The 24,454-nt window shown below is 42.0% G+C and overlaps 1 protein-coding gene across 3 annotated transcripts; it reads right to left on the bottom strand.

Annotated features, from left to right (window-relative positions):
* Positions 1-49: 49 nt before the first annotated feature.
* Positions 50-22,787, bottom strand: zbtb7c (zinc finger and BTB domain containing 7C). Of its 3 annotated transcripts, none has more exons than XM_018749145.2 (4): positions 22,744-22,787; positions 19,643-19,720; positions 1,816-3,072; positions 50-1,184 (listed from the first exon to the last, which is right to left on the bottom strand). In XM_018749145.2, the coding sequence occupies exons 3-4, from the start codon at positions 3,054-3,056 to the stop codon at positions 584-586; spliced, it is 1,842 nt and encodes a 613-aa protein (XP_018604661.1). In that variant the 5' UTR covers positions 3,057-3,072; positions 19,643-19,720; positions 22,744-22,787; the 3' UTR covers positions 50-583. The 3 variants fall into 3 exon arrangements, with proteins under 3 accessions (XP_018604661.1, XP_018604651.1, XP_018604669.1); XM_018749135.2 differs by lacking the exon at positions 22,744-22,787 and adding an exon at positions 19,937-19,995; XM_018749153.2 differs by lacking the exons at positions 19,643-19,720; positions 22,744-22,787 and adding an exon at positions 7,633-8,051.
* Between the last annotated feature and the right edge of the window lie 1,667 nt (positions 22,788-24,454).

Raw genomic sequence — 24,454 nt, 5'->3', positions numbered from 1 at the left:
TAATTATTCAGCAATATTTTGATTACTTTTATTTTCGAACTCTGCCAGTTTGAAATTTGAAAATGAGTGCCAGTGTTTCAAACCCCAAAAGTACAGAATGGCCAAAAAGCAAAGTATGAATTGTTCCAGATGGGTCTGATGAAAGTAAAATCAGCTGTGTGTTTACCAGGTAAAAAAATGGAAAGTGAACATACCAAATCAGGCCTTTAAAGTAATTTTAAAACAGGGATTACTGAGCATGCAGCACACAGTCTGTCATGAGCTTACAACAAACCAAGATGAAATCCCAGTTTTGTCTACAAAGGTGGCATGACACGTTTCACACAATGCCCCACATCAATACAGCAGCCTAAGAAGAATGAAGAGAGAAACACTTCAGATGATTCCAAACATGCTCTCATTAAAAGAACAATATCAGTAAAAGAGACAAAAAGTTCTGTGATCCATCTTGCATGGGAATTCATGAGATTCCAGCACATCATCAGTATGCCTATACCTTGAAGGAAATTATTGTTGTTTTAAGACCCTTTGAGTCAGTTGTAAGAGGTTTTGGAGACACGTATAATGATAATTATGTAAAAATTTATTTGGTTGCATCTGAAATGGGTGGGATATGCTTCAGCCTCAGTGCCCAGGGGTCAGCGGCTGTGGAGTAGAATGGCTGATGGGAGAGAACATTGTCACGGGCTAGAGCGAAGGCAAACACCCCTCTCTTCCTCTCCTCAGTATGGTTTCTCTCTAGTTTGACCTCCAGACTCTCTCTGCTATTGTCCAAGTCCTCAAAATTCAAGTTACTTCCCCCCAAATGGTGCCTGTCTATGAACCTCTGGGCGACGACCCCATGGCCAACTGGCAAAAGTCGACCGTCCACGCCCACACCGACAGCCTTGTTCTCGTGATGGGCGGCAGGCGGGTAGAGAAAGCTGGCAGAGCGCCAGGCGGCTGGCTTGCGACCCCTGCGTGGTCGAGAGGCGCGGCAGCTCTGCCTCTTGATGTGGCGGTGCAGGTGGTCGGAGCGCGTGAAGCTCTTGTAGCAGTGCTCACACTGGTAGGGCCGCACCCCCGTATGGATGCGCAGATGGTTCTTCAGATCATAGTTGTGGACAAACTTGGAGTTGCAGTGGAGGCAGATGTAGGGCCGCTCTCCAGTGTGCTTGCGCATGTGGATCTTCAGCTTGTCCTGCCTGTAAAGACAAAGCCACAAATCTTGGCTCGCTCATTGTTTTACTTGATAATAGCATCCCCAGACAGTAGCAGAAACATCGTACAAGAAACTGAAGAAGGACATGATTAATGCGTTTTTGGGGAGGCTTTTAGCTGTAGCTAGGCAGCAACTACGTCATAGAAATGTTTTGAGCACTGTGCGTGCTGAAGGATAATGCAGAATGAACTAAAATCAGTCTGAGTAAACACTTTTTTTCTGCTAAGGTCAACGTCACTCCGTCACCATTCAGCAATTGTTAACAAGATAAGATCTATCTAGGTTATCATATTGGAAAGTGCTCTTTTAAGACGTTCCACCGAGATCAGTTCGCTGTATTTCTTGGGTGGAAGTCATCTGATAAGACCCCTCCATTAGTTAAGTGAAAGAATCATGATTATTTTGCGAAGAAGAAAATGTGACACAGACCATTTTCAGAGAAAAGATTAAGGTTGCACTGTTTCAGCGGCTTTACAGGTTTTGCTGGCTGACACACTGACAATTAGTCTATTGTACGTTTATCAAGGCATTGCTAGTAGTAATTAAGTACTGGTTATTTTCCAATGAATGTAACCCGGTAATAACCAACGAATAAATACAGGGAGCTCACCCACCTAGTGAATCGAACTTCACAGATTGTGCACATGTATGGTTTCTCGCCGGTGTGAGTCCTCATGTGTCGGGGCAGTTTACCGGCTCCTTGGATCACCTTGTTGCAAATCGGGCACTGCTGAGACGCCTTAGTTTTCATTTTTCTGTCTTCCTCCAGTTGCCAAGGAGGAAATAGGCTCTCAAGGTGAGAGGCACTAAGGAAATTCAAGTATGACCTGAAATCGGTCTCATCCTTGATAGAACCAAGGTGGGCCTCTGGTACCATACCAAGCCCTGTGCTCATGAAGTCTTTTAGGAAGTCACTGTGGAAAAGGCTCGGTGGGATCTCCTCGTTCAGCTCTTCTTTTATACCCTCTTTCTTTACTGCTAAGTCCAGTGGCCTGCTGTCAAGTTCCTGATGGTATGGGTGGGGGTTTGGATTGGGGTTCTGAATTGGTGGAAAACCCGGATAGTCCCCTGGCCACACGGGAGGGAAAAAACCTGGAAGAAGTGGGGAAAAACCTGACCCTGTGTCAATGCCCGGAAGCTTTGGGTACAGTCCTTCTTGCAGCAGGGACTCAATGGAAAAGTCTTTTAGGGCTTTGTTTTCCAAATTTTCCGAATCTCTGGGTTTCTCACTGAAAACCTCTGTGATATCAGGAGTTTTCAGTCTGTCAGACAGATTCTCCTTCTGGGAAGTGCTTGGAGTACAGTCTTTTTTCTCTATTGCCTCGTGGTATTGACTCCCTGATGGTTCCGTTGGCTTTTCATCAGCTTCATTGTCATCCTGTTCTTCTTCTCTTGAGTCCTCACCTTCCTCTTCAATGTCATCATCATCCTCCCCTTCCTCTTCATCCTCTTCCTCATCATCTTCTCCAGTGTCCATGATCTCTAGACACACACGGATGATGCAGGGGATCTCGAGCATCTGAGCAGCATTGAGGATCTCTCTCACGTTGGAGGTGGTGATCGTGAGAGTGGAGGTGTAAGCAAACTCCAAGATTGCTGTGAGTGACTCTGGAGCAACAAAGTCAATCTCATAGACGCTGTGCCTGTCACAGTCTGTCCCTGCTGTGAAGAGCTTTTTGAAGTACTGGCTGCAGGCTGCCAGAACCGACCGGTGCGTTCGATATTCCTGGTCACGGACGACGAGCACCACGTCGCAGAGGAGCCCATCCCTTCTCTGCTCATTCAAGCTGCATAGAACATCACTGCTGTGGTTGGGGAAGGGGATCCCAATCAAATCGTCCTCTCTGTTGGCCATTTTCACACCAGCAGCTCTGTCAAGAAGATGCAAAGAAAGCTTCAGTTGATGAGTCTCACTGAAGAGGCATGATTTCAGATGACAAAGTATCATCATTGCACGCTTATTTTTCAGTTTTTTAAAATAAATGTTAGAACTGAATTTCCCCATAATACAAAGACTAAAATGTTTTTTTAGCTGTCACTTTTTCTCAAAGTGGCTTAAAATAAACTTCTTTAAAGGTTTCACCAATTTACACAACTGGGCAATTTTTACTGGAGAAATTCAGAGAAAGTACCTTGCTCTTGAAGGGTACTGTAGTAAAAGCAGTGATTTGAATGTGGGTCCTTCAGAAACAAGGCGACTCTAATCATCTAACCACTATGCTACCTACTTTTGCTCTGTTCTCCAATCTTTTAAACATTTTAGTTCATTATGTCTACTGACACACAGTAAACAGGAACATTTGCCTCCAGTTTTACTGGCCTACTTGAAGGTGGTGTAACCTAGATAACCGGCTGAATGGCAGCAATTTGAGGGGAGTTTGTCTCAGAATGCCTCAGAAACTAAAGAAAGTTTTGTTTCCTAAATCTAAACACGGCTAACCTGTGCCTTTAACTTGTACACACTGCAATTTATTTTTCTCCTACTGAGTGGAATAAGTGAAACTTCTGAAAACAGTCTATGGCTCAAAAAGGTAGCTATGTTTTTGACATGCGCTAAGCCGGGACTTAGGTAAAAAGTTTTAAAAAAGCATTATTTTTAAACTAATTTTCTGTACAACGTGTATCTTGTGTAAATCCTGGATACATTACAAAAGGAAATGCATATCGGAGATACATTTTGAAAACTAATTTTCTATTTTAATGATAAAGCATGCAATAGAAATCTGAACAGATAAATAATATATACGAAAGTTTATACTGGGCTGACAGCAAGGAGCTGAGAGAGGAAGAATTCCACGATAAAATATTTTTCAAATCATGGCAGTGAAAATAAACACAAATTTACATCGGGAGTGACATATCATTTTAAATATACATAACTGCAAACAATGTATTAAGTCAGTTCGAAGCAAGATCTTTCATGAAATCATAAGATATCATGTACATATTTAGTTGGTCAAAAAAAAATAAATGTAGTGGAACTAAAATGCGTTTTCTGGTATTCTGGTAAAAATGGTTCTGAAAGTCACGCCCAGACTCATTCAAATGTCATAAATATCAAACAGAATGTATTACGCATATGTCAGTTCGTAGAATGACTAATGCATTTTGTGCCAGCTCTGATCCCAGAAACTGTCTTATAGCCCTGAATTAAGTGCAGGCATCAGTAAACAACAGTTGAGCAAGGCTTTATGTGGTAGTAAATTATGTCATTTATCTCCATTTCATCTTTGTTCTTTGCATTGGCAGTTTCCGGCAACCAGCCCATGTTCACTGTCTCTTGTGCGATAACGGCAGGGTGGGCGGCGGGGGGTCATACACGCGGAATAAAGCTGAGGACTGCACTTTGCGTTACGGAAGCGATGAAAAGAGTTGGTGGGGGCACAGATGACCTCAAAGCGGCACAGTGGGTCTTGAGAAAAAGCACCCGCTGCCCACAAAAGTTCCCCTGTTTTTTAAAGACAGGTTGAATAAACAAGAAAGTGGTCACCCCTCCCTTGAAAACTCAGCCAAGTTAAACAGCTGCGGGGCTGAAACAACAGGCCTGATAAGAGAGGCCAGCCATGCAGAGGTCAGGCACCCACCCTGCAAGACTCACTGCCCCGTTGGCTTAAACGTAGTCTTAATTATAACGTGGAGAGGATCTGAAGAGGATATGCTGCAGACAGAGGGGGAGGAGGGCAATGGTTTCCCACCACAAGGCCCTGTGCTGCGAATTAGGCATAACTCACCCCCTTGCCCACACCCTCACCCAGCCACCGAGCACTAAGTGACATGTATTTATGATGTCCCACACAAAAAAGGTTAACTGTTTCTACAGACTGCCTCTTCTGGAAATATACTTGCTGAGTAGAAAAAACAAGGACGAAGAAGTAATAAGCTAACGTAGCTGGACGCGCAAGTCAAAAACACCGTGTATGTGTCTCTTCAGCTTCATAGCCATTTGACAAGTTATTTTAACTGATTTACATTTTTTTTTTTCCTCATAACTTTTGACAGCAAAAGTGAGTGCCAAGACCTAGCTGGATTGTGCAGTGAATTTTGGGCGCTCTGGTGTTTTTGCCTTGAGGTAAAAAAATGAAGTGCAGCGCAGGGATTCGGCCTGTGCTGACCCTTCAGCGCAGTCATAATTTACTCACCGCTCGCCCACAAGAAATCTGTGAGAGCGCATCTTTTGCCTAGAGCTCAGCCACGTTATAATCTTTATACGGCCTCGGGCTAATGCCGCGTTTGCCACTTCTTCCACCAATCGCTGATTAGTTTTTGTCCATTTTCTATTAAACCCGAACCAGTGTCAAGAACGTTGTGTCAGTCCTGGCGACGGAAATCAACGGATTGGGTACAGTTATGGTAGTACTCAGAAAAAATGTTTGGGCCAGAAGGGTCAACTACATGGAAAGACAAGAGTACTCTCTTCATTATGTGAGAGAATTTTCCAACATCTCAGTTTGTTTCACACCATAACTTCACACCAGTATAATTACAAGCCTTTATCGCATTGCTGCCTGGAAACATATTAACCTTGGACAAAATTGTTTTGCAAAATATGCATGAAAACAGAGAATGCCTAACATTCTGAGACCTTAATCATTCATACCAAAACGAAGTTTGTGGAAGCAGAAAGAATGTTGTGCACCTTTGGTACATCTGGAACGGTGTCATTGGCTTATTTTAATAAATATGTTGTTAGCATGACTGCACTCTTGTTGGATACACCGAATTTCTGTTTTTTGCTACCTTGCTAAGATCAATAGCTAGTGTTTGCCATGTGACCAGTACATGTGAGTTTACTTTCTGCCTTAACCAATCAGTTTTTGTTTGAAGGTAGACAATTGTGTTATTCTGCAGTATGTGTTGATTTGAAACGATTTATTTTTATTTGGACATGTTAAAAGACAGCTCAATCATTATAATCATTTAACTGCTTTAAAAACATTCCTCTAAGGCATCAACATAGACTATAACTATAGACAAATAATGTGATTTACCAATATCCCACTAATGTCACCATAATCCCATGACAGCACTAAATATATCTATGAATACATCCACTAATAGGCAGAGATTTTCCAGCAGTACCTGCCACTTACATTTGGTGCTTCTATTTAATCAGCAGTAAATTTGTGCCTGTTGTATTTTCTGAGAGCCTGCAACTCAAATGCAAAAAGTTTTCCTGCTTCTAAGTCAAACTAACAGAATTAGCTAAAATCTGTCTGATGGAGCAGTCATTTGGTGACTGAGAGTAGATACGGTGAAGAACTACTTCATAGCCCACCTGCTTTACAGTATTAACTTTCACCGGCTATTATGATCCATTCATTCATATTGTAATTTTGCTTTGCGAAGAGTGCCTTAAAAGCCACACACTTTATGCTCATCTGTGACTGATATCTATATAGGCACATAATGACCGCATAAGAGATCAAAAAACTATAAAGTTTAGAATTGGAAGGGGACTTCAGAACGGAGGTGAACTGTTTTTCTGCTTTTTGAGCAGACGTGAGGTCATGGCTGTGGTCTGCTGACATACTGATCATAAATGAGGGTGTGAGGAAAAGGAACCTCACCCAGTGTAAGAACTTGTCAACAAACCCACGTGTTTACTGCTTAGTCTTAAAACTGTTCGTAATAATGTCACCAGTGTAATAACGTCTCATTCACACTCATTCCCGCTCACATGTAATTCAGGTTAATTGGTTAAATGCATTAAGGTAAAGCAGGAAAAAAAAAGAAAAAAAAAAACTCCAGTATCTGCCAAGTGTAGCTCTAAGTCTGGAAGAATCTGACAGCCACACTTATGAATGTGTTGAGTCCTGCCTATTGTTTATAATTTCTTATAAAGCATCTGTGGAATTCACATCTGCCTAATTGTGCTGAGCAACAGGTAGACGTGATGCCCGCACTACGTGAATCTTTTTGCTGCAAAAAAGACTTTCTGACACCACTAAAAAGGGCTGTGAATAAATAAGCAAACAAACAAACAAAGGGCGAGCTGTTAGCTGCGTTTCTAAATCTCAGCACTTCGTCATGTAGGAATTCCTGAATATCCGAGCATGTCAATTTAAAGCGGTATTTTTTTTTTTTTTTTCCCCATGTGCAAAACAGCTACGCGATGCTAGGCACCTGCCACAAGAGAGGGAACGACCTAAACTTGCTAGAGAGCTCCCGGCGTGTCTTCGGATGCGCATCACTCCGGCACAACAGCGCGCTCGCGGCGTTTGGGCTCACACAGCCGCTGTAGTCGTCAAGGTATCAGACAGGTCCGTTTCCCACGGACGGCGCCGCTGTCACCGTGTCAGCGCAACTCGCCGAGGAGGAGCATCGCAAAGCTGCTCTCCCCACATGCTGCTGAGTCCCCCCCGCAAACGATCCTCAATTTCGTCTCTTGTCTTCCGGCCGAGTTAAAGCCGCATGCGATGATCGCCACCCACCTTGTGTTTCCTCACGCTTTATCCCAGGGCAGAGGGGCACGGCGCAGTGACCTCTCTCATGTCTCCCTTTAGACCGCAGAGGAGTCGTCTTTCCATTCACAGCTACCTGCTTTCATCAGCCTCCCCATTCAGAGAGCCCAACGAGTATCCAGCACCGGCAGAGAGGAGGAGAAGCACAATGGACTCAGATCTATCTCCTGTTTGGAAATGGGCTTGTGAGGAACTCTGGCGCTCTGGAGAGAGAGCCAGGCTTGCCCGTAACACCGGGGGAGGGAGAGGAGCGGCACTGTGCGGCTGCGACGCCGTACCGCTAGTTTTTATAGCAGGGTGGGTAGCTGGAAGATAATAATACCCCGTCCTCCTCCACAACACAAGCTAAGCACAGTGTGTAATAAGCTCATGTCTCAGACGCCCTTTGATTTAGGTCAGACAAAATGAATTTTTAGTTTTGTCGGAATGGCTTTGGGGGGGGGGGGGGGGGGCTAAGCAGTGGTTGAGTAATGAAGAGCAAACAAACAAACAAACAAACAAACAAACAAACTCACACGCTCCATGTCAAGCGCCACATATCATCGGAAATGCAAGGCATATTCCGCAACTCTTGTAAATAACCGAGCAACTCGCTTTTAAAAAATTTATTTTCGACGTACTGTAAGTTGTGCTCCTGCGGCCTGTCATTATGATGACTCTTCTAAATAACTCAACAACTTGGTTTTAAAAAATTCATTTTGGATGCACTGTAAGTTGTGCCCCTATAGCCTGTCGTCATGATGTTGTGATGATGCTACAAGCGAGTTGTACGACGCATTTGTATAGTGAATGGTGCACTTATGTTGAAACAAGCATTTACACACCTGTCAAACAATTTCTAGGCTTGAATTTCTATTTTTATTAAAAAGAGAATGCTGGGGCAGGAGAGAGACGTTTAAAATAGAATTACCATTAATCTCATACAGTAGTCTCCTGCTGAGATACATCATAATCAGTTTCCACTCATTTTTGAAAATTGTTGTAGGACAAACATAAGTATAAGATACATTATGTAACATACACTCAAATATATTACAAGCAGTAAAAACAAAATTGATTTAGCATATAGAAATTGTTATGTCTGACAAGTGTAATGGGGATACACATTTTGCCTGTAATAGCAGTTAAATGGTGGCTTTTATTCTAAATTCTAATTTTTTTTAAAAAAGCTTTTAGTTAATTTCCTTTTGTTAGCTGTACATACAACATACAACAAACTTATATTAAAGTGATCAGCTATTCAGTAGATAAAGCTACATTTACTCATTTAGCTGACACTTTTCGCCAAAGCAACTTACACTGTTAAGGTTACAATTTTTTACCTGTTTGTGCAACTGCCTACTTTTACTGGATCAATTTATGGTAAGTACCTTGCTTAAGGGCACTACAGTCAGAGATGGGGATCAAACGTTCAACCTTGGGAGCTAAAGGCAACAGCTTGAACCCCTATGCCATCAGATGTCCTGCTGACGCTAACTTGGAATTGGCCTCTTTCTGCTCTAGTCAGTGTGTACTGTCGAAATAAAGGGAATTTTAAAACATAAACTGAGGTATAAACTGTACTTGTGTGTTTTGAACCTCCTTACCCCAGTAGGTGAGACACACAGAACCAACCCACTCCACCATGTTTAACCAGTGGAATCTCTTAACTTTCGCTAACCCTAGTGTAGAACAATTTTAACACTATTAAAAAGTGCAACTGTGCTATTGATTTTATTCTACTCTTTCAATAATTAATTCCAAAATGCAAAGAGGATATTGCTCTTCATTTATATTCACAATATTGATTTCCATAATCTAAAAGGGCTGAACAACATTAACTTAACATGTTAATATTCCTGTTTGTGGTATGTTAACAGTTTGTTCAAGGAGTCATGAAAACTTGGTTTAAATGACTCTTCTTTTGTCAAAAAGCACCATGTACATAGAAAAGTAGTGTAAGAATGATCACTGCTTTTGTGTTATAATACAAGTTCTTCAACTTCCCCTGTGCCCTTTAAGCCCTGAGGACCCTAACCCACTTAATTTACATACAAGGCCTTATTAATTGGCAGTGCCCTGTTTTTGGCTGTTTATTATTCCATGACGCTATCAGCATTTTCCAAAGAATAATGAAATACCACATCTACAAAACCAAAACCAAACCAAACTGTTAAAAGTGTCACATTGGCTAATTTGTTGCCTGACACAAACTTATAGCAACAGGATATTACACATGGAACACTTCAGATGTTATATATTACAAAACATTTAGAATGTAAGTAAATACATGGATTAATTAAAAGGCTAGCAGGGCAGGCACTGGCACAAAGTGAAAACACAAACACTACTGGGGAATAAAGCAGGAAGCAGAAATTATAGGGTCCAAGAAAATCTGACAAAACATGTGACCTAGTTAGACTGCTATGATTTGCTATGTGTGTTTTTTCTAAAATGTATCTGTGTACATAATTATATAGCATATTGTACTTATTAGATTCACCAATTTACTTGAAATGGATGTCTTAAACATGTAGATATTAGACAAGAAAACAATATACAAAAATTCAGAATTGATTAAGTTAATGTATTTCATTCATAAAACTGAATAATATCATAATTTGACTAACAAAACGGACATGGCTCAACTATGTCAGTTTTTTTTTTTTTTTTTTTTTTTTTTTTTTTTAAATGAAAGCGTGCTTGGAAATATAAGGGGAAAAATAAAAGTAAAATTTCCCAAAATTATTTATATTTGGTTGAATCAGAGTGGTGAAATGTCGATCTTTCCAAAAATGAACACAGAGAAGACGCTAAATGGTTTTTTTTAAAAAACCGCCACATTGTTTTTGTAAAGAAACTTCTGAAATTTCAGACAACGTTGACTGTCAGAAAAGTCGAGAAAATTTTTTCCATCACATAAAATCTCTTTTTGCAATGTAACCAGATGACTGAAGCGAGTTTTAAACATTCACGTTTCACAATGAAAATATTCCATAGCCCCGTGGAGGCTCTTTTCAATGACCCCTTATAGCAAATTAAGCCAACAGCACCACAGTAATAAGAATTAGAGAACTCGTATCGGTTTGGTACGAGCAGGCTGATGTAGCAGATAGCACTGTGCCTCAGGGCTTGCGTGCTCCGATCTGCCCTCGTCTGTGTGTACTTTGCGTGTTCTCCCCCGTTTTCATGGGTTTCCTCTCGGCGTCCAAAGACCCGTACGCGTTCGGTGCCTTGGAAACCGCGTGCGAACGCCCCGCAATGGACCGGTGTCCTGTCCACAGCGTAACCCACCTTTTGCCACACACTCCCTTGGACTGGGCCTGGACCACCGTGACCCTGTACTGGGCATGCGGTTCTCGAAAACTGACGGAGGAATTCATATTTCTCAGAAACACGAATATAGGCAATGACACAATGTTTATGGTAACACCTAGCCTCTAATGTTTTACACAGCTTTTGGAGGTATAATTTGCCAGAAATTACTGCTGTTTGCAAGGGGAGGGGCAACATCATCAAAATGATAAAATGGTGAGAGTGACGTGGCCACCACAGCCCATCATACCTAGGGTTACGCATGTGCTTGCTATCTTCAACCAAGGTATAATCTCCAAATATGCATGCTGTCCGGCTTACAAAAAAAAAGTACAATAAAGAATATACTATCTTACAATTAAAAAATGCTTGCTGTTAACAAGCATTTTAGCAAAGGCAAAGCGAAAGTCTGATGCGTTTTCAGAATTCTAGCTTTGTGTCACTTGAACTGAAACCTGCTGCAGGAGTTAGCTTCGCTAGCCCTTGTTGTCGAGAGGAAAGCCTCTACAGAGGTGGGTGTTTTTGCAAAAATGCTAAGAGAAGATGCGGTCGCTCTGCCCTCCAATTTAGAAAGGGAAATGATCTGTCTGGCATGTGGAGTTGATGAGTGAAAAAAGGTTGAGAAAACCTCAACGCCACACTCGAGAGACAGAGGAGCAAGGCAGATCCAGACACAAAAATGACTTGGCAACTTTGCGCCGGTGTCGGTCGAGCTCGGTCATGAATTTCATACGGATTCTAAATCGCCTGGACTCCCGGGACCCTATTCTGTGACATGACGGTCCATTTTCTGAACACCGAGTCCTACAACAGCAATTATGTGGCACAGGAGCAAGAGGCTTTTTTTTTCTGAAAAACTTCTGAAGGTTTGCAGATTATACCGTTTTCTGTCACATTTAACGTTCAGCCAGTTGATGCCTCTGTTTTCTCCTGGGTTTGAAGGCACACTATTTCTTTAATTAAGCCCATTGTTCAACCCTGAATATCCAGTATATTTCGTGAAATTTTCTTTAATGGGTTCTCAATTTTTCTGCATCCTTGTAAGCAAGAAACAAATGCACACCATTAATGCCCATTATAATGGGATTACATCACTTCTTAACTCTCAGACACACACACACACTTTCAGAACCGCTTGTCCCATATGGGGTCACGGGGAACCGGAGCCTACCCGGCAACACAGGGCGTAAGGCCGGAGGTGGAGGGGACACACCCAGGACAGGACGCCAGTCTGTCACAAGGCACCCCAAGCGGGACTTGAACCCCAGACCCACCGGACAGCAGGACTGTGGTCCAACCCACTGCGCCACCGCACCCCTACTCTCAGGCACTTTAGTATTAATATATTTTTTATGAGTGTAGCCAGCTTACTCCTTGCAGAACCTTTCACTGAAGACCACAGACTCATCTCCGGCAGTTTTCTGCATTTCTTTTGATTTTAAATAGCAAGAATAGGCATGCATGAGGACTGCAGAGGATATAAACGCAGAATCCACTATGAATTCCACTAAATACTCACAGACCAGAGAACCAGCAACCACACAGTAGTGGCTTTTGCAACTGTCCACTTATTGTGATGGAAGAATCCAGCAGGTAGCTATGCTATCTGTCCCCTGTCTCTGCTTTACTCTTTTAACACCATATAATTTCACCGTCATTTTTTAACTGTTAAATGTGTCTCAGTTGGATTCACTGAATCATTCTTTTCAACTGTCTTCGTCTAACGGTGTTCACATTTTCTCTATTTAGCGTACTTCTGAGATGGCAACGAATGGATGAAATACACAGCTTATGTCACATAAATCAAAAATGTCAAGTATGAGAAAACATATTTTTACATGCACATTTTTTCTTATATAAATACAAAAAATGTTTATCTTCAAGAATGCCATATTTTGTCTCAATTTGAATAGAAATATCACTACACTGTGTCTACAGTTGTAGCACAAAACATTACAGAATGAACAGTATATTTTTCTTCCTGAATCTGAAATGATTTAAGCCAAGTCACTTTTTCAGAACCAGTCTCTGAGTGTGCACATTTTTCCTTTTTTGAAAGCAATAAGGTTTCTTTTCCACATACACATTGCGATGGAGCACTTGTCCCATCAGTGGACAATCCTAATTTCCCGTAACTGCCTCAGTGACACAACAATTTTTCAGCCATCAAAATACAGGCATCTGAAAATTTTGACACGTATAGATCTTGCAAATATAAGTGATTAACTTCTAGCTTCTGGGACTTCCGTCGGACATTGGGATGATTCATTATTATGGTCAAAAGGTGTTTATACTGCATGTGTTTGGCAAGTAATATATTTGTGAAACCAAAAAAGCCAGATTCACTAAATTGCTTCCACACCAAAAAATGGGGCAAACCATAAATATGCTTATTAAATGTATTTCTAAAAATTTTGTAATGCTTCCTATAAAAGTCTTGACCTTCAGTCTCCGTAATGTAACCAGTTACATGTTATCCACTATTATTCACACCAACAGTACAAGTTTAAGGTGCAGCTGCTACCTTACTCCCTCATCTTACTTAAAGGGTGATGTTCACTTCCATGGTTGCGTAGCCTCCTGCAACATTGCCATCTTTCGACTTTCACTTAAGAGAAGTTCTGCATGTGCAGTCTGTTCGCGCCCCGGTCGCACCCTGCAAGGCAGCGCTGAGTAAGTGTTGAGTTCTGCAGTACCTGTTTGCTGTCACACATGCTGTTCCTGCCAGGGCGGCCCAGCATGCATTCATCTCCATATCCAATTTCCTGCTTTGCTAGGATTTCATACAAGTGGAGGAAAGGCCAGTATGTATCTGCAAAGTCAATTGCACGGTTTTACATACAACCTGATTATACTGTCTTAGCATGCTGATCCGCTGGGGAAAATACCTTTGCATGTGCTATACAAAGTGCTGCAGGGCAACCTGGCACATATTCAAGGCCCACTCTGGGGGAAGCCTCTGAGAAGCTTTCGGCAGGACTCGTCAATCAGAGCCGATGCTGCCTCTGACTTTGTCTGCCACCCTATCTCCTGTAGCAGGGGGCCCTTTTCCCTGGAAATCACCCCCAAGTGCGTAAACATGATTCCGGCCTTGTTTACACAGTCACTCCCACTGCCCTAGAGGGAGTGCAACAAAGCTCTGTAATACTGCGACCCACTGAAATACTGTCGGTCCAGTCACGTACCCTCGCTGCGTTGTGTGACATGTCACCGTGTAACAAGGGACATTTCTCTCACTTAAGTTGAGCTTGCCCCGTCAAATGTGCCGTTTTTCTTCCCGTCATGATGCTCTCGTAATTGGCGTTGCTTTGTCAGCTGCTCTGGTCGTAAGCCAGAAAGGCACAAGGAGCGGAATCCAGATGCAGGTGCTCAGGTTGCAAATGCGAACTTGTAGGAGAACATGAACTTGGCCTCCTGGTCCGGTCTCCGGGTTCAAAGCATAAGTATATGAAGATTCGCAGGGTTTCTTCACTCTTTCTTTAGGGACTCACTGATGTCGTAACAGTAAAAGCTTTCCACTTCAGACTCTAGAATTTCAAAACCTTTTTCGGACATCTGGCAAAAGGGCAAGTTGCAGTCAGAGGACACCCAATAATATGACCTCAGGATTTCTTCCAGCACTGACCTTGAGAACTGGTGTCAGGACTCTTATTAGCGTTCTATTTGTGACCTCCTAGGTCAACGGATCTCAACTACGTCCTGTGTATGCGAGCTGTTGTTGCTGCCATTATTTATTAATTCACAACTTCATCATCTCCCGAAGTTGTGCTGCTTTCGATTTCCGAATTTTATCAACTATATCGACAGACATATTTATTGACAGAAATATGTTCAGATTAGTTCATTCAGTACTTAAGAAGAGATGGGTAGCTCTCAGAGAAGCCCAAAATGTATATATGCTGATAATGGTTGTTTTATGTGAAAAGACTTTTACTTTTCCTCCTCTGAATCAAGTTCATCATACTTATGCCAGTAGGTGTGTTCTCGTTTTCATTACCACTTTCTATGGGGCGTCATTATGCTCTGATGGATTTGGTACAGTTAAACTGCATACCGAAATAACTTCACATTTAGAGTAAAATTCAAAAGAAATCTCAATAAAATGCTCCTAATTAAGGAGTTAATAGAGTGTATTGTAGCAAAATCCTCTGTGCACGTGTTCTGTCGGGAGTCGGGTTAGACCTCTCATCCAGATGTTGCTGGTATCTGACGACAAGCGATGCCTGCTGTCCTCACCTTTGTGTCTCCTGGTGTTTGGGAAGACTGGGGTTGTGGGAAAGCTGCTGGCACCCCCACGGCTCCTGTCCTGCCAATAAATCTCTAGGCAGATAGGCCCACGCTTCTCAGACCTCTTTAGGTGGGAAAACCTTCCACTTGGGCCTCCAAGGACAGCCCCCGCCCCCTCAACACCCCCGACGGCTCCAAATCTTCCAGAAGCAAGGTCATTATTGCTCTTCTGCACATGCTCCTGCGGGGGGGGCGGGGGGGCAATACGCTTTCCACAGACATATATTCTCTATTTCGTTTTGTTGTTAAGGACATTTCAGCATTCCCAAACTACAGCTTTCTCTTAAAGAGGGGAAGGTAGAGAAGGAGGTGGAGGGGGCAGCACATACCACACGGAGAAAGTTTTCTAGCTGACATATATAATTCCATATTCAAGTGTTCGCACACTACGACCACTTGTTATTTGACCGTTTTTTTTTCCCACTAGTTCGAAAATCTCCGTGTGTTTGTGATGTTCTTCTCAGAGGATAATTCTCTTTTTTTTTTTCTTTTTTTTTTCTGACATAGCCATTTCACAGGCTCATCAGCCACATTTGGCAATATAAAAGCCTTGAGGGTGATTTTGTGTGTTTACTGTGTTTGGGCTAGGACCTCAGGGTGAGCGAGGACACCTTCTCCCTGTGATAATGAGGGCCAGCAGATGACAGTCGGCTCGGCTCTGTCTGCCCTCCGGCGTTCCAACACCTACTAATTAAAAGCAGCCAGGCTGGAGGGCAGGGGCGACAGATGCCTGTCAATGCAGCCCCGTGCAAAGGCTATGGAGCTTCCCCGCCCTCCCTCGCACCCCCCTACCACCTTGCCCTGTGCCCATGTCACAGAGACACCCAGTGTCCGTTCAGTGCGAGCCATGGTGCTTCTCACGCATCAGAAAGTGATCTGTGCCTCGCTGCGTGGGCGGATCAATGCAGCCTCTTTTTCTGAGAGCTGTAACCCACACACTTATCTCTTATGGTGAGATCCCTCTTCTCTTCACACCAGTGGGTGGACCCAGTTTTTCAAAACTACGATCTTTAAAAGAAAACACAGAAAACGCGTTCCTGGGATTAACGTGCCTTCTCCAGACAGCGAAAACTGCGCCGCGCGTGTGCTTCTTCGCAACAGAATGCTGTCCGTTAACAACCATACCCATCGACCTGACCGTGCTCATTTGCTCAGGGACTGAATGGAAAGTGAGGATGGGGGTTGCCAGTGGTTACAATGTCTATTTTTGTTGGTAGGAAACACCTACATTGGTTTAGGTTCTCCAATAACCCCGGTGTGCATGCGTACAGTTAATATGCAAACAATATTATGAACCCCTGGGATGTGACAAGTTCTGATTTGCTTATAATATGACAATCAAGGTCATTTTGATATGAAGAGTAATAGGTATTCAGCGATTTTATACCAGTTATGGTTGTATCCAGGTGTCCTTTCTATTGTTAATGCTGATGATAAAGTACTGCTGCACAAATGTACTAACGCCAGAAATTACCAACTCAGACTGAGTTTAATTTTTATGCCTCACTATTATTCATGTTTTCTCGATGAGAGGTGTAATAACGCGGTAAGATGAAAACAGAGTGGGAGACAGTCCCGTGTGATTTTCTGCGGCATACCTACTGTAATACTGTGCTTCTCCTTCCGTCCTGATATTAGGCGGAGAGACCTCTTGGGTGTGTGAGTGTGTGCCTGACAGCTTTTAAAAGGAGTTGTGAGTAACACAAAGTACACAAATCCCCAAACTTGTTTTTTTGGCACGGAGCTCACCTCCCACCCTGAAAACCCTCTTCAAACCTCCGCCCACCCTCTATTCATCTGCTCTCCACCACCCATGGCCTGGCGCTTACTCACTGAACCTGTGCTTCTGCTGCTATGGGGGAGGCTGCACACAGACACACGCATGCACTCGTACATACAGTACACACACAACACTCGCATGCACCTGCATACACACACAGATCACAGATGCTTGCACTATGTACGCAGGCACAGCTTTGTAAGACACGCACGCACTCGCATAAACGCAAGCGTTCACGCGTACTATACATACACGTACACATACAAGACTGTAGAGCGATGCTATCGAGAGTTGAAAGTTTAACACTTTGATGTATGTAGTAGTTCGTTTAGGCGTCGTTTTCTGGACAGGCTTATCCCATAGAGGCCTTTGTCATACCGCGTCTAAGTGCTATCCATCTCTTGGTGCATTTTAGTCAAATCTTTAGCTAAACTGAATACATTTCTGTAGGCATCGTTATACCGAATGTTTTGACAGAATAGCAGGACACTTTTTCTTTTTTTTACTATGAAAATGGTATAGTAGGTGCCAGCACAGCACATTTTGGTGTGTTAGGCTGTAAGATTTAATTGTACGTTGAAAATAATCTCGTTATGAAATAAGATTGAGATGCAGAACATTTTTATAAAATACGGAATATTTTTACGCAACACTCTCTGCACTGTACTGTTCCAGGAGAAAACTTTAAGTCCAGCTGTATCTTGAATACAAAACCGCTGACTGTGTATTAACAGTTTTAAAATGTGAGGAATTCTGTGATTTACATGAAGAAAGAAAACACGTTTTGTTTCCATACAGAATGAAAGTTAGATTTCCCCATTTTGTATTATGAATCAGAATAAAGTGTTTACACGCACAATCAATACCGGGGCCAACAGTAGGAATGTTTGTGAACACACCAATGTAAAAAATATCTTTGTTAAAACAAAAGAGCTCCCAGGAACGGGTTTGGTGTTGATAAACCTTGTCTCAACCGAAGGCAGTCAAGCCCTTCTTTGAAAAGACAGGGGTGTGGCTATTATCCCCACTTAAACCTTTCCCTACAAAACCCACCAGGGAGGGTCTACCAAGGAACAGGTAAATAAACGCGAGTGAGTAGGACATAATTCACCATCAACTGTCAATTAATTCCCGGAACGTTTACTGTGTAAACATGGCACTCCGATTTAAAAGCTATTCATTTTGATTTGATTTGAAAAGGCTTCCATTAATAGAGCATATTATCTGAAAGTCACTTGTGACCAGTACAAATAAAGGAATGAATGGTCCTGTCGCTGACATCTGTATAATTTCGAAATATCACATTTTAGTTCTTGATAGTCATCCCAAAAACACCAGAAAAATGAAGCTAAGGGTTATCTTCTAATACCCTCAACTTGAAGGTCTATGACTCAGTAATATTCACAGAATATCAAGTCAGTAGTTCTACCCAAGTGACCCAAACATGACCGCTTCATTCATGTTCATTAAGTTATCATACCATTATGTTATTTAGCTTACAAGAAAACCTTTTATTCCTTTATAACATCAATTTACCAGAGCAGTTCAGATTAAGTTTGTCTCTTAAAGTTACTGCTTGTCCAGAGGTTTAAATCAGAAACTATCAGGTTACATCTCATATCCTTAAATCACTACACTACTGACAGCCTACAGCTACAATCTGCTATAAACACTTTGCACTGCACTTTAAGTACTTTCAGAGCTAAATGACAACTGTGCATTCCTTGACACGCCTGAATATTCTGGCAGATGTAGAGTACTATAGCGTGAAATATACAGCATACTATAGCATGTCTGAAGTGATCGAGACAGAAATCTGCTGACCTGCAGGAAATGTGCAACATCCTATAATTAGTTGTTTTCCTTTTTCACATTCATTCTGAAACACCGCGATAATTCTACTCATAAATTATCTGTGACATATATTTACATAAAATAGGTCGCACAAAATTTGACGTAAGGATGTTCACATTTAATATTCCTGAAAGTAGAGCTAAAAAGTTTAACTTGCCCTAACGCTGGATATATGAGTTCACACGGAAACCACAGCGCAAGTAATACTGAGGAAGATGAGTGATGATGATAATCATTAACTAAATGAATGTTGACCTAAGTGTAATAAAATGTGAAAGTATTTTAAGCGACCTGGAGCACAATGTAATACCACACTAAAGCCTAATATATTTTACTACTGTAAGCACAGATAAAAACACATGCACCTACTAAAAACATCTTACCCTCTATATATTATTACATACAATATGCATTTTCTATTCTAGTAATTCCCACCCAAAATCCAGCAGTGCCAGTGCCTGAAACTACACAGAGTTACAGTGCTGTTCATCAAGTTAGCACTGATTTCATTTCATCACTTTGACCGTTTTAAGATGAGGATGAAAACCATGTGCAGCCATCACACTGAGTAGACACACACACACACACACAGGATTAATAGAGTCGCAGCCCAAACCAGACACTGGCCAGGGGATTTCAACTCAGCGCTACAAAGTCCGATACCGGATCGCACTAAGCGGGAGCGACTCATAAATCCCGCAATAGACACGTTTGCAAATTACACAATAAAGAAACACGTGGTGAAAAGGAAGAGATGCTGCTGACCTTTCGGTTGAGGTTTGTTGAGTTTCAGCTCCTTTGGCCTCCAGTCCCAGTCCCAGTCAGGAAGGAGAGTCTTGTCCTCTGAGGCATGCGAAACGAGAAGGAGAGAGAGAGGGAGAGAGAGAAGACAGGAGCTCGGTGTTATTCTGGAGGTGTGTCACTCAACTCATGAGAAGAAAACAAACCCTTCCAACAAATGGTTATATATGAAAGGAGCGCACACCCGCCCACAGGCACCCCTCCCTGCTTCCCTCCTGAACGAATGAAACTATTTAGCAGCGCTTCCACACTTTTCACCTGTGCAACTGCGCAGATAACAAAGCGCTCAGATGATGAACACCCAGACCTGCTCCCGGGCTGCTCAACACAACCGCTGCCTAAAGACTCTAAGAGGATTTCGGAGGTGGGTGGGAGTCAGGGCCAACAACTGCCCTGCACCTGAGAGCAGGTATTGCAAAAGCCTGTCTCCATGTGTGATTATTGCACCGATCTCAAAGCACAGGAGAGAGCCAAAATAGCCGGTTCATCATCTGCATCTGTCTTTGCCTCCTTTTCGTATTCTTCTTAAAACATCCGTGTTTTTTTATAACCAGCTTGGCACTAGTAGCACATGTCTATGTCTAACTCGCTGAAAGTATTGTCATTTCAAAAGAGAAGTATTAATGCATTGATTTCATTGCCTAATGTCAAAAACTGTGAAAGCAAGCGCTCCCTTTCCTTCTAGTTCTTTTTTATTTATGACTGTGAGCTGATTCACATTTGAGAGTTCAGGTCATGGTGTTTCCTGTTATTGGCTGGGTCTTGTACTTTTAGCGTGAGAGATTATAAAGACATCTAAATGCAGCTGTATTACTCCCTGTGATTACGAAAATGAAAACTCAAACAGCGTACAATCAGTAATAATTAAAGAGAATAAAAATATGGCCCAATGTTTATGTCACTATTACCTTTGATTCATCATTTTTGCGATACTACTGACATTCTTTTTTTTTTTTTAAATTAAGACATTTTAAATGTGAAGCAAGAAGTAATTCTTGAAACTGCTTTTACAAAGTGAAACCTTTCAATAACTTTCCAAACATACCGTTAAAATGAAGTACTATGGCTTTTACAAATTGATTAGTAAAGAGGATTTTGCATCTCATGCAAAGTAGACATGAAACTCTGCAAATGCTTAGACATCACACACATTTCCAGAACCGCTTGTTCCATACGGGGTCGTGGGGAACCGGAGCCTACCCGGCAACACAGGGTGTAAGGCCGGAGGGGGAGGGGACACACCCAGGACGGGATGCCAGTCCGCCTCAAGGCACCCCAAGTGGGACTCGAACCCCAGACCCCCCGGAGAGCAGGACCCAGTCCAACCCACTGCACCACCGCACCCCCTGCTTAGATATCATTACCACAATATTACTATCATATCCTTTTTCAAAGTTTAAATCTGGCAGAAGTTAAGGTAACACTGAACAAACGTCTTCAGCCGTTCCAAAATTTCCAAACCTAGAATCAGCTTTTGCTTTTGCTATTTGCTTAATGTACAGAGAAGGTTAAGTGCTTAAATCTTTTGCTTTGCCAGTTTAGGAAAATGTAATTTTAAAGTTATTAATTACTACTAGATGCTGCACAGAATCTGCAGACATTTCAATGGGAAATATGATGGAAGGTTACTTAAGAACTACCTTTAATGTTTCCATTATAGGAAATGAACCTGCGGTCTTAAGTGACCACTTTGTCAGTTGAGTTGTAGAAGGCTCCTTCTTTCTGCACTACCTGCTGTCTTAGTTGCAATACTCATGTTTTTGGTTGACTGAAAGGATTATTGTTAACCACTGACACCAAAATGCACTTCAGATACGGAGAAAGTAGTTACAATATATGGTAAAACATTAGTTATTTATTCAAAATAATATTTATAATTTGAAGTTTCCATATTTAAAATGAATCTACCTGGTGCCTTTCTCCAAAGTGAATGAAAGTTTTTTGCCAATTTATACAGAAGGGTATTACTTTCACTGTATCACGTCAAGTATGTAAATTAATTAATGCAAATATATGTACCTTGCTCAGCAGAAGGAGCAGTTCAGCCGTAGGTCTTTCGGTTTCAAGAGCTAAGGACTTATTTAGATTGCATTTATTAATTTAGCTAATGTTTTTTCCCCAGTTGACTTACAGTGTTAAGCAACTTACCCCTTTATACAGCTGGATAATTTTCCTGAAGCAATTTCAAATAAGTACCTTGCTCATGGGTACTACAGCCACAGATTGTCACAGATTCAAACCTGCAACCTTCATAGTGAAAAGCAGCAGCTCTAACCACCATGCTACCAGCTGTCTTACAAGCTGCCTCTTTTGAAAATTATTTAAAATTTTGTTTGTTATATTAAGTAACTTGTAAACAGCTTTTAAAAAATGGAAAACACTGATTCTAAAGGTTTGGTACAGAAATCATAATTTAAAACTTTTAAATCACCGTTTCAAACCAACTTGCAAATTATTTTTTTAGATAACTTCCAACTGGAATATTAAACTAAACTAACCCCATATTAAATTAATGCATTCATCGAACAGTTATAGTGCAGTTGATTTTAAGATATATAGACATAAATTGCTGAATTTCCCATTGTGTTCTATAGATCACTAAAGCTCTTATTTACTTACATACATTTGGTCTCATGGGTATCAAAGGTAGTAGTCAACATCACGTAGAAACCCCTCAGCAAAAAAAGCACTTTTCTAGCTGACTTGAAAAATACCATAGTTGACACCTACTCCCTTCATGGGCCTTGTGTTCTGACCTGTGACTCCCTAGTGTAAGTCAGGTTTTTCCAAGTCCCCAGCCACATTTAGCTCCTGATGGGCTTCAAACCAAGTCCAGAAGTGGTAAGATTTTGCAAACACCAACTTGGGATGGAATCCCAGATGCCAGCCAGTCACTCATTCAGTCTTTTCCTACTGTAAGTGAGCCATTTCTGTCTGCCAAGGAACAGATTTGGCTACTGCTACAGGCATTGCTTCCATTAGCATGGACATCTATTACCATTGCCCTCAGTTGTCAGTGTCAGGATGCTGGCAGTCTGCAACACACACAGAGGCAAAACACTCACCTCCTCATTCCGTAAGCGCCTGCTGTTGTTCATCTCAGCTCGGTTCAGTGACTCTACAACCTTCCTACATTTGTTGAGAATTAAAATATCTCTGCATACTCCATGTACCTGTCCCTGCTTGTACGTACACACCGCTCTGTACCTGCTGACTGGTTAACCTGCCCCCTCTGCAGCCTGCGTCTGCACTATCACAACATTACCTGTTTTTTGCATCATATCTGCAAGGGGAAGCAAGGAACATCAGTGTTCTTAAAAAGCACAGAATTCATAGAGATGCTTCTGTAGATCTTTTAGGTGAATGCCTTTATTTGGTACATTCATTGGTTGGTCATCTGACTATTACAGTTTAATGGCTATTGCTCTCAGTCTTTACACTTATTAAACCATAGTACTTACATTACATTTACTTGTTTAGCAGACACTTTTCTCCAAAGCGACTTCCAATGAACTTTATGTAGTGTTATCAGCCCACACACTTTATTCATCGCGGTGACTTACACTGCTAGATACACTACTTACAAGGGGTCACTCATCCATACATCAGTGGAACACACTCTCTCTCTGTCACTCACACACTATGGGGGAACCTGAACAGCATCACTGGACTGTGGGAGGAAACCTGGAAGAAACCAACACAAATACAGGGAAAATGCAAACTCCACACAGACTGAGTGGGGATCAAACCTACACCCTCTCTCATCACCCAGGCACCGTGAGACAGCAGCGCTACTCACTGCGCCACTGTACCACCCATTTACATGCTTTCATTACTATTGCATGGGATTTGGAAGGCTACCTCACGTTCATTCATGTTTTTTTGTAATACCATCAGCAGTACTGAGGTAGGCCCACATATCTGAATCAGATGATTCCTGGCTGAGAATTCTTCATCAAGCATTAAGATGAACATGAAGGGGCAGATACTCTGTTTTCTTGTGGATTGATGACATAATAAGGCATCGCTGGTGTTCCTTTACAGGTACCATACTGTCATGCGGTGGTGCAGGACCATGCAGATGGCAGATAAGCAACTATAAAAATCACCAGATCCAACCCTAAATTCTCATATACCTTTATTTCCAAAACCTTAGAAAAGGTTATTGCAGAAGAGCTCCCCTCATGTCTATCCTTGAATGAAAGAATGTCACCACTGATGTTTGTCCACTCCACTGTATTGAAAGTGCCCTAGTTGGAATCACCAACAACATACTCCTGTCGGCTGATGAGACTTTCCAACAGTGCATGTCCTCCTGGGGCTCACTGCACCCTTCAATATCATCAATCACTGCATCCTGTCGCACAGCTTGTAGATTTGCCTGGGTCTTTCCAGTAATGCACTCAAGTGGTTTAACTCCAGTATTATTTACATGTTTATCATGTACATATCATCATTATCATGTATCATCTGTGAGATTTACGTCACCTTGGAGAAAAGCATCTGCTAAATGAATAAATGTAAAGTAAATGTATCAGACGCTCGTCTCCAAAGCAACTTCCAATGAAACTATGCAGTAGTATCAACGCACACCTTACTAACCCAAGGTACTTACAAAGAGACAATCATCCACCTAATAGTGAAACACACTTCCTCTCTGCCACTCAGACATACACTATAGGTGATTTTAGAGTCACCAATCCATCTGAACAGCATGTCTTTGGACTCTGGGAGGAAACCAGAGCACCCACTGGAAACACAGAGAGAAGGTGAACA

The sequence above is a fragment of the Scleropages formosus genome, chromosome 6 (assembly GCF_900964775.1).
Source record: "Scleropages formosus chromosome 6, fSclFor1.1, whole genome shotgun sequence".
Lineage (NCBI taxonomy): Eukaryota > Metazoa > Chordata > Actinopteri > Osteoglossiformes > Osteoglossidae > Scleropages > Scleropages formosus.
This window is presented reverse-complemented; position numbering and strand designations above follow the sequence as displayed.

Coding starts and splice junctions, on each gene's coding strand:
- zbtb7c (XM_018749145.2), bottom strand. CDS start 3,056: ATGGCCAACAGAGAGGACGATTTGATTGGGATCCCCTTCCCCAACCAC. Junction 1,185..1,815: donor TGTGAAGTTCGATTCACTAG/GTGGGTGAGCTC, acceptor TTGTCTTTACAG/GCAGGACAAGCTGAAGATCC.